The sequence below is a fragment of the Artemia franciscana genome, chromosome 7 (assembly GCF_032884065.1).
Source record: "Artemia franciscana chromosome 7, ASM3288406v1, whole genome shotgun sequence".
NCBI classification, from domain to species: Eukaryota; Metazoa; Arthropoda; class Branchiopoda; order Anostraca; family Artemiidae; genus Artemia; species Artemia franciscana.
In genome coordinates, this window is record NC_088869.1 from 40,636,556 (window position 1) to 40,656,971 (window position 20,416).

At 36.2% G+C, this 20,416-nt stretch overlaps 1 protein-coding gene across 1 annotated transcript in view; it reads right to left on the minus strand.

Annotated features, from left to right (window-relative positions):
- The window catches only part of LOC136029302 (uncharacterized), an 81,283-nt gene that overhangs the window by 6,599 nt on the left and 54,268 nt on the right, over positions 1 to 20,416 (minus strand). The window contains exon 3 of the mRNA XM_065707567.1: positions 13,379 to 13,558. Coding sequence (XP_065563639.1) covers positions 13,379 to 13,558 — 180 coding nt within the window. The remainder of the gene's footprint in view (positions 1 to 13,378; positions 13,559 to 20,416) is intronic.

A 20,416-nucleotide genomic window follows, 5' to 3' on the forward strand; every position in this document is an offset into this window, starting at 1 on the left:
CTGCAAGTAAGGAGCGACAATAAAACTTAAAACGAACATAATTTCTGAACATTTTTGAATTAATGCAGGTTTTGATTTTGGCTCACCGTATATGAATAATTAAAACGAAATTTGCATATTATTTTTTTTCTGCTAAATGGCTTTCTCATAGTTTTGATCGGGCGATTTTGATAAAAAAAAGGATGAGGGAGGAGGCCTAGTTGCCTTCCAACTTTTGGCTACTTAAAAATGCAACTAGATTTTTTATTTTTTGTACGAAACTTTTTGTTAGTAATATGCATACGTACCTTACGAACTAACTTACGTAACGAACTTCAATATTTGTGTATTTTTATTACGTATATGAGGGAGGATTTTATCCCAATTTTTTTAAGAATGACTCCTGAATCACAAAGGCCGCAGAATAAATAGTTGAAACTACTAAAAATACCTTAGCGTATTTTTACGCTAAATATACGTAATATTACGTATATTATGCTCGCTTAATTAATTTCTAAAAGTTTTATTAATTAATAAAAGTTTTACTGCTACTCATTAATTTCTCCTAATAAAAAGATTCTAATAAAAAAATTATTTTCTCCTTTTTTTATATAATGCTAGAAAATCCTGCTCTCCCTTCATGAAAATTCTCTTCCCTCACGATAAATTCCTCCATGGGAAGATCCTCCCACGTTACACATTTTGCAGATAGGAGCTTGATTCCACGGTAAGGTTCTCTAATACACTGAAATCGATGGTGTGATTTTCATTAAGATTCTATGACTTTTAAGGGTTGTTTCCCCATATTTTCTAAAATAAAGCAGATTTTCTCAGGCTCGTAACTTTTGATGAGTAAGATTAAACTTGATGAAACTTATATTTTTAAAATCAGTGGTATATACATATACTAATATTTATTCTTCAGACTTTTAATGTTTTTCTATTTATAAAAGTTAAAAAGTGAAAACAATTTAAGTGTATTTTGTTTTCAGTAAAGTGCAAATTATGTTCTGGTCATGAGAAGGCAAGGGTTTGTCAGCCCTACTCATGTTAATTTTTATTTGTTTTGAGTTTGACTAGGTTACTTATTGTAAATTCTAGTCGTTTTGAGTTTCATTTATATATTAATGGTGGTTTGTGGTAGTTTTACGCTTCGAAGGTTATTTGACTTTATTTCTGCTCATGTTTGGCTTAGTTTCAGTTCAGTTCAGTTCATTCGGGTTTATTAAAAAAAATTATAACAGTCATAACATACTTAATCTCTCATCTCTATGCAAAAACTGCATGCTGAGTCCCATATCACCTCAAAAATAAATACGCACTATGGCTCTCCCTCCACTTCTCGATACAACCATGGCCCCTACCAAAAAAAAAACATCCTTACAAGTCCCCACCTCTTCATCCAGGAGCAAACCACTCCAACCCCCACAAAAAAACTCAATAATAGCTAAAATTACTTTTTTAAGTAAAGCTCTTTACTTTTCCTTGAAACACTTGTTTTACACAAAAAACTTTTTCAGTTAAGTTCTGTTCGCTTTTTAATTACATGGTCTTTTTTATGGAAAAAATTTATATCTTTTCGTTTTTTTCAAACAGTTCGTGGTAACGAACTGTAGTAAGGAGCGACCCGGCTCAATAGTAACCAAAACTCTAAAGAATTGAATTTTGATATCAATAGCTACATCAAAAGAATTGCATTTTAATGCTGATTTTAAATATATAAGTTTCATCAAGTTTAGTCCTACCCATCAAAAGTTACGAGCCTGAGAAAATTTGCCTTATTTATGAAAATAGGGGGAAACACCCCCTAAAAGTCGTAGGATCTTAACGAAAATGACACCATCAGATTCAGCGTATCAGAGAACCCTACTGTAGAAGTTTCAAGCTCCTATCTACAAAAATGTGGAATTTTGTATTTTTTGCCAGAAGACAAATCACGGGTGCGTGTTTATTTATTTGTTTTTTTTTTTTCCCAGGGGTCATCGTATCAACCAAGCGGACCTAGAATGTCGCAAGAGGGCTCATTATAACGGAAATGAAAAGTTCTAGTGCCCTTTTTAAGTGACCAAAAAATTTGGAGGGCATCTAGGCCCCCTCCCACGCTCATTTTTTTCCCAAAGTCAACGGATCAAAATTTTGAGATAGCCATTTTGTTCAGCATAGTCGAAAACCATAATAACTATGTCTTTGGGGATGACTTACTCCCCCACAATCCCTGGGGGAGGGGCTGCAAGTTACAAACTTTGACCAGTGTTTACATATAGTAATGGTTATTGGGAAGTGTACAGACGTTTTCAGGGGGATTTTATTTTATTTGGGGGTGGGGCTGAGGAGAGGGGGCTATGTTGGAGGATCTTTCCTTGGAGGAATCTGTCATGGGGGAAGAAAAATTCAATGAAAAGGGCGCAGGATTCTCTAGCATTACTATAAGAAAACAATGAAAAATAAACATGAAAACGTTTTTTCAAATGAAAGGAAGAAGTAGCATTGAAACTTAAAACGAACAGAGATTATTACGCATATGAGGGGTTCTAAAAATACTTTAGCATAAAGAGCGAGGTATTTAGGAGGAGATAAATACCTTGCTCTTTATGCTAAAGTATTTTTAGTAATTTCAACTATTTATTCTACGGCCTTTCTGATTCAGGGGTCATTCTTAAAGAATTGGGACAAAACTTACGATTTAGTGTAAAGAGCGAGGTATTAACGAGGGTACAAACCCCCTCGTATACATAATAAAAATATAAGGTTATGAAAGTTTGTTACGTAAGTTAATTCTTAAGTTACGCATATTTTTTACTAATAAAAACGTTCGTTAAAATTAAAAGTTCTAGTTGCCTTTTTAAGTAACCGAAAAATTACAGGGCAACTAGGCCTCCTTCCTCACCCCTTATTTCTCAAAATCATCTGATCAAAACTAAGAGAAAGCCATTTAGCCAAAAAAGGAATTAATATGCAAATTTCATTTTAATAATTTATGTGCGGAGAGCCAAAACCAAACATGCATTAATTCAAAAACGTTCAGAAATTAAATAAAAAAAAAACTAATTTTTTTAGCTGAAAGTAAGGAGCGACATTAAAACTTAAAACGAACAGAAATTACTCCGTATATGAAATGGGTTGTCCCCTCCACAATCCCTCGCTCTTTACGCTAAAGTTTGACTTTTTGCCACAGTTCTACTTTTTAAAACAATTAAAAGCTTTAGCGTAAAGAGCGAGGGATTGCGGAGGGGACAACCCATTTCATATACGGAGTAATTTCTGTTCGTTTTAAGTTTTAATGTCGCTCCTTACTTTCAGCTAAAAAAATTAGTTTTTTTTATTTAATTTCTATAAGACTCCATAGTTTGTCTTGCTATTTGTATTTTGGAGAAACTTTTCCAACAATTTTTAATCCTGACACAAATAGCATTGTTTAGTTTAAGTTTATCAAACAGTTCGTGGTAACGAACTGTAGTAAGGAGCGACCCGGCTCAATAGTAACCAAAACTCTAAAAAATGGAATTTTGATACCAATAGCTACATCAAAAGAATCGCATTTTAATGCTGGTTTTAAATATATAAGTTTCATCAAGTTTAGTCTTACCCATCAAAAGTTACGAGCCTGAGAAAATTTGCGTTATTTCAGAAAATAGGGGGAAACGCCCCCTAAAAGTCATAGAATCTTAACGAAAATCACACCATCAGATTCAGCGTATCGGAGAATCCTACTGTAGAAGTTTCGAGCTCCTATCTACAAAAATGTGGAATTTTGTATTTTTTGCCAGAAGGCAGATCACGGATGCGTGTTTATTTGTTTTTTTGTTTTTTTTCTTCTTTCCCCAGGGGTGATCGTATCGACCCAGTAGTCCTAGAATGTTGCAAGAGGGCTCATTCTAACGGAAATGAAAAGTTCTAGTGCCCTTTTTAAGTGACCAAAAAAATTGGAGGGCACCTAGGCCCCCTCCCACGCTAATTATTTTCCCAAAGTCAACGGATCAAAATTCTGAGATAGCCATTTTATTCAGCGTAGTCGAAAAACCTTATAACTATGTCTTTGGGGATGACTTACTCCCCCACAGTCCCCGTGGGAGGGGCAACAAGTTACAAACTTTGACCTGTGCTTACATATAGTAATGGTTATTGGGAAGTATACAGGCGTTTTCAGGAGGATTTTTTTTGGTTTGGGGAGGGGTTGAGAAGAGGGGGATATGCTGGGGGAACTTTCCTTCGAGAATTTGTAATGGGAGAAGAAAATTTCCATGAAGGGAGAGCAGGATTTACTAGCATTATTTAAAAAAAAAACAATTAAAAAATAAAAGTGAAAAAGCTTTTTCAGCTGGAAGTAAGGAACAGCAATAAAACTTAAAACAAACATAAATTATTACCCATATGAGGGGCTCACCTCCTTCTAATACCTCGCTCTTTACGCTAAAGTATTTTCAGTAATTTCAACTACTTATTCTACGGCTTTTGTGATTCAGGGGGTCATTCTTAATGAATTGGGATAAAATTTAAGCTTTAGTGTAAAGAGCGAGGTACTGACGATGGGGCGAATCCCCTCATATATGTAATAAAAACATGAGAATACAAAAGTTCTTTACGTAAGCTAATTTATAAGTTACGTATATCTTTTACCAATAAAAAGATTCGTAAAAAATTAAAAGTTCTAGTTGCCTTTTTAATTAACCAAAAAATCGGGGGGCAACTAGGCTTCGTCCCCCGCTCTTTTTTTCTCAAAATCATTCGATCAAAATTATGAGAAAGCCATTGAGCCAAAAAAAAAAAAAATATGCAAATTTCGTTTGGATTATTCCTCTGCGGAGAGCCAAAATCAAAACATGCATTTGATTCAAAAACGTTCAGAAATTAAATAAAAAAAACAAGTTTTTTTAACTGAAAGTAAGGAGCGACATTAAAACTTAAAACGCACAGAAATTACTTCGCATATGAAAGAGGCTGCTTCCTCATCAACGCCCCGTTCTTTACGCTAAAGCTTTTTACTGTTTTAAAAAGAAGAATTGAGAGAAAGAGTCAAACTTTAGCGTAAAGAGCGGGGCGTTGATGAGGAAGCAGCCTCTTTCATATACGAAGTAATTTCTGTGCGTTTTAAGTTTTAATGTCGCTCCTTACTTTCAGTTAAAAAAACTTGTTTTTTTTATTTAATACCTACTCAAGAAGATCTGAAAAATAAAACTTAATATACAAGAAATCTATCTATGCTCTTTGACAAACTAGATACACTTACACTCTTTTGATTTATTTAAATTGTAAGAGCAGAAGTATAGTAGTAGCCATGAGAATTTCAAATTAATACCCCCAGTTGTTCTCGATATGTTGCTGATGTTTCTTATTGGCAACCATATACACCGTGTCTTTTGATTTAGTTTTAGAGCAACATTTATTTTTGAAGCATAATGAGCCAATTACATAATTGAGAGGCGGGGGGGTTAACATATATAACATACTTAGAGACATAGCTGCTGTAGTGTTCTACTATGCTGAAGAAACTTACTGTCTCGAATTTTAGATTGGGTGTGTTTGGAATATGAATGGGCTTTGGAGGAGGGCTGTTTGCCCTCCGATATCCCTTTCAGCGTTGCCTACGTAAAGGCTATAAGGGTCCAATGTTTTATTATTTATATATTTTTCCCCAGGGGCACTTCATATGGAAGGGGTGGTCGTATAAACTTTGGAGGGGCCTAACTTGATTGGAAATTGGAAGTTATAATGCCCTTTGTAAGAGTTAGAAGTGATCGAAGGGCAACTAGCCTCCCAAGGCTATTTTCCCCAAATACATTCGATAAAATTTTTAGGCAGCCATTTTGTTAAAGTTAGTTCAAAGATTAGATAACAAAACTCCAGGGTCGACAGAATCCCCCGGCCGGGGGCAGTGTTGCCCCACGCCATTTTCCCCAAACCCATCCGAGAGCAATTTGGAAATAGCCATTTTTCCAAAAACAGTTCAGAAGTGACGGGTCGATATACCCCCCCAGATCACATACCTTTCAGAATTTTGAGATAGCCAGTTTATTTAAAAATGAAAGTTCTAATTCCCTTTTTAAGAGTCAAAAGTGATTCGATGGCAACTACTCTCTTTCCCCCAATCCTCTTTTCCTCAAATAAGTCTGATCCATTTTTTATATAGTTATTTTGTTCAAAATAGACCAAAGATCATATAACAAAAACTCCAGGGATAACACGGCCCCCAGAACAAGGGGGCAAGTGTTTCAAATTATGCTCCTGGAGAATATAAGGTTTTTATGGAAGAAAAGGTCATATAAACTTCGGAAGGGCTCATTGGATTGTAAATCAGGATTTCTAGTACCATTATTAAAAGTCAAAAGTGATCGGAAAGCAACTAGCCCCCCAAGGTCCTTTTCCCCCAAATGAATCCGATCAAAATTTTGATATAGCCATTTTGTTCAAAGTAGTTTAAAGATTGAAAAAATATCTGGGGTCGACGAAACTCCCTAGAGCTCAGGGGCAAGTGTAGTAATTTATGTCTCGGTGGCAAACAAGGTTTTATGTAAGGGGTGGTCGTACAAACCTCAAAGATTGCTCATTTGATTGGAAATTGATGGTGCTAGTTATCTTTTCAAGAGTCATCAAGAGTGATCGGAGGGCATTTGCCCCCCCCCCGATATATAAGGTTATAATGGAGGAGATGCTAGTATAAACTTTTGAGGGGACTCAAATGATTAGAAGTTGAAATTTCTAGTTCCCTTTTCTCAGAGGCAATGCTATAGTGTTGCCTGTTGTAAGGGCCACAAGACTTCAATGTTTATTATTTTGTTTTTAGTATTCATTTTTTTCACAGAGGCACTTCATATAGAAGAGGGGATCGTATAAACATCGGCGGGGGTTCATTCGATTGGGAATTGGGATTTCTAGTGCCGTTTTTTTGGGAGTCAAAACTGTTAAGAGGGCAACAAGAACCCCAAGCCCTTTTTTCCCAAAATGTGTCTTATAAAATGTTTTTGATAAAACGATTTTATTAAAAATAGTTCAAATATCAGACATAAAAAACTTCGAGGTCGGCACAACTCCCTAGAGTCCAAGGACAGGCGTTGTAAGTTATGTCCTATTGGCATATATGTTTTTTATAGAAGGGATGCTCGTATAAATTCCAGAAGAGGCTTATTTGACAGGAAATTGAAAGTTCTAGTTCACTTTTGAAGAGTCAAAATATATCGGGGGGCAACTAGCTCCCCGAGCCCTTTTCCCCCTAACCCAACTGACAAAAATTTTGAGATAACCATTTTGTTAAAATTGGTTCAAAAATCAGATTACAAGAACTCCAAGGTTAACACAACCCCCAGAGCCTGGGGGCAGGCATTGCAAATTATACCCAGGGGGCATATATGGTTTTTATGGAAGGAATGCTCGTATAAACTTCAGAGGGAGCTTGTTTGATTTGAAATTGAAAATTTTAGTTCACTCTTTAAGAGTGAAAAGAGATCAGACCAGGCCCCCCTTCCCACACCCTTTCCCCAAGCCCATCCGTTAAAATTTTGAGATATTCATCTTGTCAAAATAGTTCAAAAGTCAGATAAAAAAGACACTGGGGTCAACACAACCCCCCAGAGTACACATCCCCTTTTCCCCAAATGCATCCAATGAACATTTTTAAATAGTCAGAGTTTGAATTGAAAGTTCTAATTCCCTTTCTAAGAGTCAAAAGTGATCCTATGGTAACTACTCTCTTTCTGCCAGAACTCTTTCCCTCAATCACGTCTAATCGAATTTTCTATACAGCCATTTTGCTCAAAATTGACCAAAGACCCTATAATAAAACTCCAGGGATAACTAGCCCCCCAGAACCCAGGGGTGAAGTTGTAAATTATGCCCCAGGGGCATATAAGGTTCTTATGGAAAGGATGGTCGTATAAACTTCGGAGGTGGCTCATTCGATTGTAAATAGGAATTTCTAGTGCCCTTACTAAGATATAAAAGTGACCAGAGAGCCCTTTTTCCCTAAATGAATCTGATCAAAATTTTGATAAAACATTTCGTTCAAAATAGTTTAAAGATAAAAAAACAAAAACTCTGGGTTCGATACAACTCCCCAGAGCCTAGGGCAAGTGTGTTGATTTATGCTCCGGGGCATATGAGGTTTTATGTAAGAGGTGGTCGTATAAACTTCAGAGATGGCTCATTTGGTTGGAAATTGAAAGTTTTAGTTATCTTTTTAAGAGTCATCAAAAGTTATCAGAGGATATCTATCGCCCCCACCCTCTTTTCCCCAAATGCGTCTGATAAAATTTTTTAGATGACCCTCAAGTTTGAAATAGTCCAACGATCAGATGCCAAACTACTCGGGTTCTGCGTACCCCCGTTCAGCCCTGGGGAAGGATTGTAACTTATAACCAGGGGTTATATAAGGTTTTTGTGGAAGAGGTGGTCCTATAAAATTCGGAGAAAACTGAAATGATTAGAAATTGAAAGCTCTAGTTCCCTTTCTTCAGAGGCAATGCTATACCGTTGCCCATTGTAAAGGCCATAAGACTTCAATGTTTTATTATTCATTTAGTTTTTCTTTCCCAGAAGCACTTCATAAAGAAAGGCTGATCATATAAATCTCGGAGGGGGCTCATTGGATTGGAAATTGAGAGTTTTAGTGCCCATTTTTGGAGTCAAAAGTGTTCAGAGGGCCCCTAGCCCCTTCCCCTGCCCTTTTTTCCAAAATAATTCTGGTAAAACTTTTGAGATAACCCTTTAATTAAAAATAGTTCAAATATCATATAACAAAAACTTCGACGCTGGCACCGCCCCCCAAAGGCCGAGGGCAGGCGTTGTAAGATATGCCCTGGTGGCATATATGGTTCTTATAAAAGAAATGCTCGTATATACTTCAGAAGGGGCTTATTTGATAGAAAATTGAAAGTTCTAGCTTACTTTTTAAGAGTCAAAAGACAGCGGAGGGCCACTGGCCCCCCACGCCCTTTTTCCCAAAACGCAACAATAAAAATTTTGAAATAGCCATTTTGTTGAAATTAGTTCAAAAATTAGATAAGAAAATATCCGAAGTTCACACAACCCCTCAGGGTCTAGGGGCAGGCGTTGCAAGTTACGTCCGGGGGCATATATTGTTCTTATGGAAGGGGTGCTCGTATAAACTTCAAAGAGGGCTCATTTCCTAGGCGATTGAAAGTTTCACCTCACTTTTTAAGAGAATAGATCAGAGGGCAACTATACCCTCTTTTCCCCAAATCCATCCGGTAAAAATTTTGAGATAGCCATTTTGTTAAATTTAGTTGAAACATTCTGGGGTCGACACAACCACCTTGAGCCTGTGGGCAGGTGCTGTAAATATGCCCCTGGGGGCATATTTGGTTCTTATGGAAGGGGTGGTCGTATGAACTTTTGAGGTAGCTCATTTGATTGTAAACTGAAAGTTCTAGTTCCATTTTTAAGATTCAAAAGTGGTCAGAGGGAAACTAGGCTTCCCCCCGGTGTCCTCTTATCTCCAAATGTGTCCAATCGAATTTTATGTATAGCCATTTTGCTCGAAGTGGACCAAATATCACATAACAAAACTTCAGGGAAAACACAGCTCCCCAGAACCAGGAGCGATGTTTCGGAAAACGTGAAAATTGAGGTATCTTTATCTTACGAATGGGTGATCGGATCTTAATGAAACTTGATATATAGAATATAGCAGTATCTTATGTCTCAGATACTCCATTTTCAACTTGAATCGGATCCAGAGACACAGGGGGCTGGAGGGGAGAAACAGAAATCTTGGGAACCGGAAATCATGGAAAAGGCTTTGAGCGGAGAGATCAGGATGAAACTTAATAGGAAGAATAAGCACAAGTTCTAGATACGTGATTAACATGACTGGTAGGATCTGCTCTCTTTTGGGAAGTGGGGGGAGGGGGAGGATTTCCAGTGCTTTGGCGAGTTCAGTGCTTCTGGACGTGCTAGGACGATAAAAATTGGTAGGCATGTAAGGGACCCTCAGAAATTGACTTGATAGCAGGTTTTTCCCGATTCGACCACCTGGGGGGGTGGGGGCGGGGGCTGGAGGGAGAGTAAAAATTGAAAAAATTAGGTATTTTTAACTTGCGAATGGGTGATCGGACCTTAATGAAATTTGATATATAGAAGAACCTCGCATCTCAGAGCTCTTACTTTAAATCCCAAACGTATCTGGTAATATTGGGGGAGGGGAGTTGGTGGGGAAAACGGGAAATCTTGGAAAACGCTTAGAGTGGAGAGATCAGGATGAAACTTGGTGGGAAGAATAAGCACAAGTCCTAGATACGTGATTGAAATAACTGAACTGAATCTGCTCTCTTTGGGGGAGTTGGAGGGGGTGTTCATTCGGAAAAATTAGAAAAATTTAGGTACTTTTAACTTACGAACGGGTGATCGGATCTTAATGAAATTTGATATTTAGAAGATATTCATATCTCAAGGCTCTTATTTTAAATCCCGACCAGATCTGGTGACATTGAGGGAAGCTGGAGGGGGAAACTAGAAATCTTGGAAAACGCTTAGAGTAGAGGGATCGGAATGAAACTTGGTGGGTAGAATAAGAAAATGTCGTAGGAACTGACCTTTCCTGAACTTTAAAAGGATTAAATAAAAAACAAGTTTTTTTAACTGAAAGTAAGGAGCAACATTAAAATTTAAAAGGAACAGAAATTATTCCGTATATGAAAGTGGCTGTCCCCTCCTCAATGCCCCGCTCTTTACACTAAAGTTTGACTCTTTTTCAGAACTCTACTTTTTAACACAATAAAAAAATGTTGTGCAAAGAGCGGGGAATTGAGGAGGGGCATTGAGGACCACGAACTGTTTGAAAATTGTCTGTTCAATCGAAAAACAAAAGTCATGCTTTCTAATGATGTAAGTTTCATTAAATCTGAATATCTTTGTCTTTTACAATAGGAGAAGTAGGTGTCAGCTTTTATTTTTCTGTCGTTTATGCGGATCAAATATTTCGTGGTAACAAACTGTAATTAAGGAGCGACGCGGCTCAATACTAACCGAAACTCTATAAAATGGAATTTTGATACCGAGAGATGTATCAAAAGAATCAGTTTATTATGGTGATTCCAAATATATAAGTTTGTTTAAGTTTAGTGTTACACATCAAAGGCTACGAGTATGGGAAAATTTGCCTGATTTTCCAAAAAGGGGGAAAACATCCCCTAAAAGTCAAACAATCTTAATGAATATCACACCATCAGAGTCAGCATATCAGAGAACCTTACTTCAGAGGGTTCAACCTCCTATCTGCAAAAATGTGTAATTTTCTATTTTTTTGCCGAAGAAAGATCACGGATACGTATTTATTTGTTGTTTTTTTTTTCTACCAGGGGTGATCGTATCGACCCAGTGGTCCAAGAATATCAGTATAGGGTTCGTTTGAACGGAAATCAAAAGTTCTTGTGCCCTTTTTGAGTGACCAAAGATACTGGAGGGAAACTAGGCCTCCTCCCCACCCCTTTTTTCCAAAATCGTCTGATCAAAATTTGGAGATAGTCATTTTGTTCATCATAGGTAAAAGGCCAAATAAATATGTCTTTGAATGTAATATGAACCCCCCACCCCTATCCTAGCGGAAATATTTTTAAGTTATAAAAGTTGCCCATTGTTTACGCATAGTATTTGTTACTGGGAAGTATGCATACATTTTCGGATGGGAGGGGGCGAGTTTTCTTCTCGGGGCTTTCCACGGGGGAATTATCGATGGGAGGGAAGTTTCCAGGGGGTGAACGCGTCAGGGAAAATTTTACATTGAGGGAATTAGCCAGAATTCCAATACAGTTCTTTTTTATGTCTTGCTTTCTCTTTTCCGTCTCAGTTTTACGCGTGGAGTTGTTGAGGGTAATTTTCCGGAATACATTTTCACCAGGATTAAATTGTCTAGAGGATATTTCCGTGGGGAGGAGGATTTCTCCTTGGAGATTGGGTCAGATTATCTGGCATCATTTAAAAAAATCAGAAATTAAATTTAAAGAAACAAGTTTTTTCAACTGAAAGTAAGGAACAACATTAAAACTTAAAACGGACAAACATTATTACGAATATGAAGGGGGTTGCCCCATCCTCAACACCTGGCTCTCTAAGTTAAAGTTTGAATTGTGTCCCAATTCTTTAAGAACAAATCCTGAAACACAAGGGCTGTTTAATTATAATTAAAACAATAAACATTTTTTTTTCTAAGTACTAAAAAACTTTAGCGTAAAGAGCGAGGTAACGAGGAGTGGGTAACCCCCTTCGTATACGTAATAGTTTCTGTTTGTTTTAAGTTTTAATGTTGCTCCTTACTTTCAGTTGAAAAAACTTTTTATTTAATCTCTTACCAAAGCTATAGAAGTTGTGGCAAGATTGCCCAATCAATTCTCAATAGTTTGGTCACACAAACTCAAAATGTTTATAGTAGACGAGGTAGGGTAGTCCTTTAAGGTATCAAATGCTCTGAATGAAAATAATGTTTTTCAGATATGATTATGTAAAAACAAATTAAAGAGTGATACTAAAATGATAAGTAGGAAGAAAAAAAAGTTATACAGTAAGTCAAACTTAAAAATAACAAAATCTAAAATGAATGTATATAGGAAATTAAATATAAAGAAAAACTTAAATATCGAACAGAAATTATCAAAAACAAGATAGTATATTTGATTGATGAGCTCAATTGGCAATTTTTAAGCAGCATGTTTAGGTTTTTGTGAAGCACCAATGACCATCTACGCTTTAAAGGTGTTTGAGGGGACGGCACCCCAACTCTTATGTTTGGTCATTTCTGTTCAATCTTACGTCTGACTTGAATAGATATCACACTTGACAATGTTGGCACTAATCCAGGTAATCGACAATGGGGTTATAAAGGCAGGTTATAGGATCTCAAAAGACAAACTGATACCTTCAAAACGAAGGCTTGACGTGGTGTCAATGTCAAGCTTCTATAACAATCTCCCCTTGCATCCTTCCGAGGAAACTCCAAGGACATAAGACAGACATTAATATCCACAGAAAATGACTGTCAGAAAGAGGATATACCTTGAAAAATATGCTAAAAATCACACTTGTTAGGCGCTGCACAGCCACCTTCCTGGGAGTTTTAGGGAGGATGCTTATTCCATAAGAACCAGCTATCAATTGCTTCAGGTTAAACAGGTTAAACTTAGGTTAGGTTAAACAGACGCACAAAAGCTGATGATTAGAATGGGTAAAGCACTAGCACCCAAGCTGATGATTAGAATGGGTAAAGCACTAGCACCCAAACTGACATTCTAGATGGTGACGTGAAAGATGTTCCAAAAAGACAATTGAGCTGTAATAGAGGAAGAATGGTAATTTCTTGATTACTGAACCTGGAATGAATTTAATCCAGGAGTGGCATAATCAGGGATAATAATCCCTGGATATGACCCCTGCACAAATGATAGAAAAAACCTACCTGATGGCGTAGGGTATCGGCCTGGGGGAATACGATAGCCATATGTCATAACAGTGTTGCCTTGGTAGGGCTTATCATAATTATAATCAGAATATCCAATTTCAGGTACTATGTTGAATCCCGTATTGTCCACAGTCCTAGCTGGCCTTTGTAAATCTTCCAAACTACCATCCTCATCTCCTGTAAAATTATAAAACTTGTTTAAAAGTAGCACAGAACCAACTGTACCTCAAAATAGTGGAATATCAAAATAGTAGATCAAAATAGTAGATCAAAATAGTAGAACAAAATACCCCTCTGAAAAATGTCTCTATACTTCCCAATGAAAAATACTACGTGTAAATAATGGGCAAATTTTATAACTTAAAGACCAATCCCCAGGGGCGGGGGTGGAGGGTTATGTTACCTTTAGAGTTATATTTATTGGAATTCGCAAATACACTGAACATATGGCTATCTCAAAATTTTGATCGGGCAATTGTAGGGAAAAATGGGCGTTGGAGGGGGTCTAGTTGCCATCCAATATTTTTGATCACTTTAAAAGCGCAATAGAGCCTTTAATTTCCGTTCAAATGAGCCGTCTCCTGACGTTCGATATGATTGTTTATCTCCCTACCACTGCTTCGGTATGATCACCCATGAAAAGAAATAAAATAAGATAAAACACAAAAAAAAACAAATAAACACGCATCCAGGATCTTTCTTCTGACAAAAATACAGAATTCCACATTTTTTGCTCAGATAGGAGCTTGAAACCTCTACTTAGGGCTCTCTGATGCACTGAATCTGAAGGTGTGATTTTCATTAAGATTCTTTGACTTTTTTTCGTGGAGGGGTCGCTTTTTTCGAAAATCAGGCACATATTCTCAGGCTCGTAGCCTTTTATGGACAACATTAAGCTTAATGAATCCTATACATTTGGAATCAGCATAATTCGCCAGTTCGTTTCATTTTTTTCGTTTCATTCGTTTAAAGTCGATACAATTACTGATCCCAAAATCCCGATTTTTAATAGTCTCGGTTACTATTGAGCTGTGTCGCTCCTTACTTACGGTTCAGTACCATGAACAGTTTGATAAATGTTAATTGTTCAAATTAGAATAGGGAAATTCCTATAAGGATTAGGATAAGAATATGGATAGAATAAGGTTTAGTATATTCCTTCGGTTCACCAAAATAGCTCTTGTGAAAATAAATCAATTTATTTTCTGTGTAATATTTGGTAGAAAAGCTTGTGATGAATAATATTAAAACATAGAGAAAAAGTAACTATAAAAAACCAACAAAGACCGAAATACCAAGACTTCAAAAACTAAACTTCAAGCTGATTTATCGGAGCTTTTAGCAACTAGCCCTTGGACAAAAATTTCTTTTATGAGACATGAAAAAAAAAAAGAAAAAGAAAAATCTAAGATATTAACAATAATATAAGGAGAGTTTGTGCCGACTTATCTACTTACTATTATGTTCAATTTGATCATTGTGACTTTTTATGATAAGGCTTTTTTAATGCACAAATATTGCAATTTAGAATCAAATTTTTTTTTAACATTCTTTAACCAGAAATTGTGCGTATCCTCAGCTGCGTTACTGCCTGTAAAGATCCACATTATGCTGGTAAGATGTAAAATAGAGTTCTATACGTTTACGCCCCCGGAAAATCCCTCTCCCCTCCAAAAAGTATCCCCCAAAAATATCCCCCGCGGAAAAAACCTCTTTCATGAGCATAGTTGAAACTACTCCTCCGGAAAATACCCCTCTCCCCCGGGAAATACCCATTGTGGCTCGTTGGTCTTCAATCCCTTTTAACTTATACAAATAAAACACTAGTGCTCCCTGGGGATTATAAATCGATTTCTGCTTCCATCCTCTCCTCGTCTCTCCCTTAGAACTTGTTCTGTATTTATCTGAAGGCTGAATGAGAGCTGGGATGTTTTAGCATTAAAATACACCCTTTGAGGTATCTCCCTCCCTCCCTAACTACAAAACAATCAGAAAACCCCACTGTAGAAGTTCATGTACCTTTTTAAGTATTGTAATTTGTCCATTGTCCAAATAGTTTTTGTTGTTGGGAAATAAACAGAAATTCTTCGCGGGGTGTTTTCTGTAGGGGAAGGGGTAATTGTATAGGGAGACTCAGTAGGAAGAAGAGTTATGGGAAGAATTTTCCTGAATTCTTCTACAAAATTATTTTATTTGTCTTTTTATTTCACTTTGGATGCACAATTTTACATACGGAGAGAATGTTACAGTAGAATTGTGAAGTAGAATTTTTTAGCGGGGATCAAATCTTCTGACAAGATTTTCCGTGGAAAATGTGGTTTACGTGCACAAAGACGCTGCAAGGTGACACCTTCCTCCTTATTCCACGAAGATTCTCTGCCGTTTATTTTAATACTTTATTGAACTGAAGTGATTTGCTTCATAAAAAAGTGATCTATTATTAAGAAGTGGTGGTAGTTTTTTGTGTAGGTGATGGGGGTAGGATAGCAAAAGGAGTGCGTTTCAATGGCCTAAGTTTTTCCATGGGGTGATTGTATCAAACCGAGGGTCCTAGAAGATGGTGGAGGCCTCATTAGAACAAAAGTAAAAGCTTCAGTACTTTTTTAATTGTCATGACGTGTGCATTAGATATTCTGAAAAGAGTAGGAAAAACACGGGTATTTCAGGGGATCATCGATTTTGGACGTTGAAAAAGTTTTCAAAATCAATTTAGAAAAAAAAAATCTTACGTGTAATATCGTTGAGAAAAAAAATTTCTTTAAGGCGGATGTCATTGAAAATTCCAGGCTCCCTTGCCCTCTTCTACCATATTGTTCCCTTAAGGAGAGGGTTTCACGAGGGCGCTACCCTTGCTCATTGTGGCCTGGATGCTTATGAGTAATTAAAACGCATCCAAACTCAATAATCCCATGAGATGGCTTTTTTTAATACACAACTAATACACATGTCCCGACACTTAAAAGGCAGGTTTTATTTTTGTTCGAATGAACCCTCTCCCGATCTTCTAGAAACCTTGGTTTGATACGATCATCACTGTGAAAAACTGAGGTCATTGAAATGTACTTCTTTTGTTATATTAACCTCCACGATTTTTTTTTTTTTTTTATGTAATTTATAGAACAATTGTTTGACTAATAAATATTGGGTATCATGCCGAAATAAAAGAACGATCTACTTTAAGGGTGGGAGGTATTTTGTCGTGGGGTTGGAGGCGTAGGTATTTTCTGAGAGTTTTGGATATAATATGAAGGGTATTTTGGGGCGTCAGATATTTTCTGGGGAAGGCGGGGGTAAACGTCTGCCGCCTGCTGTACTCTTCCTGAGGCTTTGATATTGTGATTCTTATTGATATTATTCAGAGCCATCGCTATGCCGTTGCCTATAGTATAGAGAATAAGGCTTCGATATTTTTGTTGTTTTTTCCAAGAGGCACATCATATGGAAGGAGTGGTCGTATAAACTTCGGAGGGGACAGCCCCTATCACTTCAAATCAGCCCCTATCACTTCAAACCCTCTTTTCCCCAAATATTATCAATCAAAGTTTTGAGATAACCATTCCGTTAAAAATAGTCTGAAAGGGAGATAATAATGCCATCGGGAGACAACCCCCAAAAAACCGGCGACAAGTGTTTTAAGTTATGCCCCTCCAGCACGTAGGGTATTTTTGGAAGAGACGGTTCTATGACATTTCGAGGAGGCTCATTTGACTGAAAATTGATTACCTTTGCTACAGACAGGACACCCGAGGCTTGTACTACTTAAATATCAGATGAAACTACAGAGGGTACATTTCTTTTGCATACTTCATGAGAAACTAATTTACATATGCCTATAAGGTCCTAGCAACCAGCCATAGCAACCAGATGCAATATAAGGCTGGATTTTCAACGTAATTCATATAAGTAAGAAAGTAGAATTCAGAGAGAATTGTTTGAATATGCTCTTTATCATCAGGTTTCTATTTGACAATACATATTAGCCAGAATGAATGGAATCTTTACATTATTAGAAGTTGATTGTGGAACTGGTAACAACAATGATATAAAGACAAGAGTACCAAACGTAGCAGTAGAACGTACAAGAGGATCTCGACTAAGCATTGAATGGGAAGACATGTATGCGAGATATGTGATATCACTGGTCAAATTCAAATTGGAGGAGCAGTTGTGTTTTGCAGCAAAGCTCGATGTAGTGCATATACATATACTTGATGCTACTTTAAAAGTAATTGTGAAATATATTGAGGACAACAAGTTGAATCAGTAAGTGAAAAAAGAGTGATATATTGTTGTAATTATGTAATAAAAATGTTTCTAAATCGAAAATAATTTTCTTGTTGGATATTTTTTAGTAGGTTACCGTTTTTCTAGGAACATTTTTGAAGTAGAAAGGATCTTAGTTAGTCTGTGGTCAGCTATGAGAGTGTTAGGATTTAAAAGTGAGGGGATTTGAGAAACAAACAATCATACAGAATCTTGTGATTTTGGAAAAATGTTCGATTCTACATGATGATGTTCTGGAGTTATCTATTTGAAGAAAAATATTTGCTCAGAGAATGCTCAACGATATAATCAGAAATGATTCACCGTCTTTGGACTATTGTGTGAAACTTTTACGACATGGCCTAAACACATTTACACAAATTACTGACATATTAATTGAAACAAAACAAAATGATATTGTGTATTTGCTTTTGAACACTAACTTGGTACTATATCATAATGATTTTTTCATGAGAATAAATAAATCAACAATTTAGAAGATCCTGTCCAAATAGATTTTGTGATGTCACTCGATTGCTCATCTCTCTCTGGAACTAGGGAAAAAAACTTCGTCGCCCAACGACGAAGGATCTACACAAATTACTGACATATTAATTGAAACAAAACAAAATGATATTACGGATTTACTTTTGAACACTACCTTAGTACCGTATCCAAATAGTTTTTTTCATGAGAATAAAAAATCGACGATTTAGAAGATCCTGTCCAAACAGGTTTTGTGATGTCACTCGATTGCTCCTCTCTCTCTAGAACTAGGAAAGAACACTCTTCCTTTATTGATCGTAAGTCAGTTTCATTTCGGTGGTGAGAGTGTCAACACTGAAAAGAATGTTCTATACAGGTCCAATATGTAGATATATACTTGGCAGCTGGTAATCATGTGAGAATTGTACAATAGTTGACGAGTATAATGAAAGGTTTAGATTATGCAATTCATGTAAGTTACATAGAGGATATGTAGTACAAATTAAACATTGTAATTCATGTCTATAAGAGATTTGTGACTCTTACACTAGAGGATAACTAAACTCCAATTGCCACTTTGATAAATGTGATCAGTGGGAGAATATCTATCTTGTTATGATTGGAAAGAATCATAAACGAGATTTTATTTAATTTTTAAGAGACTGGTATCGTTGTGGTATTAATTTGTTTTGGGAGGAAAAACCAGGTCGACATTTCAACTGTTGGAACAACATGAAAATTTGGTTTCTACGTCATCGTTGTTAAGACAGTGGCTAACATGATTATGAAACTACTGATTTTTGTTTGGCATTTACAGAAAGTAATTCACCATTTAAAAAAACACTGGATGGGATATTGCTTTAAATAAGCAAATTGAAACAAGTGAATTTTACAATATGAATGAAAATAGTATCTTTGAATTCACACAGAGATACAATAAGAGTGAAGTTACATTGTACTGTAGAAAATGTGACCCTGACTTTGCACATCAAGATCAATATGCACAGCTACCTATACGTAAAAGAAGAATTCTAAAGAGAAGAAAAACCATTTTTATGAACACACACACACACACACATATATATATATATATATATATATATATATATATATATATATATATATATATATATATATATATATATATATATATATACATATTTCGTATTAAAAAACAAACTTACAAACATATTTAGAACATTTTATTCATAGGGCACTGAAATCAATATTATACAGGTATGAAAGTATATTTTTCATTAGCAAGTCATTCAGGTGAGGATTGTCTACGTACATGTTAAGAAATTCATTGTAAGTATAGCCACGACATCGAAAAACAAAATACAGTGGTGCATGAAAGCCAAAGTTTTTAGTCGTTAAATCTCTTCTGGTTTTGAGTAATAGTTTCCCCACTGCTTTCAATAAACTTGAGATATGCGGATTGTATAATGCATAAGGTAGCCCAAGAGGACAAAAAAATCTATATTCTTCACTGTTTGGAAGATTCATAGCCAATGACCTGTCTTTACAGTCGATGGATTGCTATTAGCAATGATAAGGGAATCGTTAACAATTTGAAATTTTATAAGGAAATCTGACGGTTTACAACGGGATTTGTATTTGGGCATGCACAGATCCATTTTAAATACGCTGATTATTTGATTTGTGTTCATGGCACGAGGTCTAGTAAAACACTGCTTTCTGGAGTGATTTCCCAATAAGTTTCAAATTTATTTAATGAGATTATTCTCAGCAAAAGTTTTGGCAAAGGTGTACTCTAAATGTACACTCTCCGTTCATACATAACTCATATCTTGAGAGCCAGACAAATCTAATATAGTGATATCATGATTTTTGCAAACACTGTATCGGTTATAACATTTCTAAACAGTTGTGAATCTCGATCTAGGGAATGCATTGTTAACTCATACAGTGTCCTATAGGATTTATCAAAGAATGAGTTGTACATTGGGATTCCATTTACTTTGCACAAAAGAGAAGAAAGTCCACACATTTCAAATTTGTTTGGGCAATTTGTCCACCGTCCTATAGCACTAGCATTTTTTACAAATTCCAAAGCCATTTTTGAAGGAATTTCACCATTGATAGATGAAGAGTCGGTGAAGGTGCATGAACCCGCGGCAATACGTCACTAATTTGTAATTATATTAGGAACAATTAGTTTGATATTATTTTCACTAGGTCTCAGTTTTCCACTGCCAAAGCAACAGAATTATTTAACCTGTTACTTTCGTACATGAACTATTACTGATATGAGAGAGATTGTTT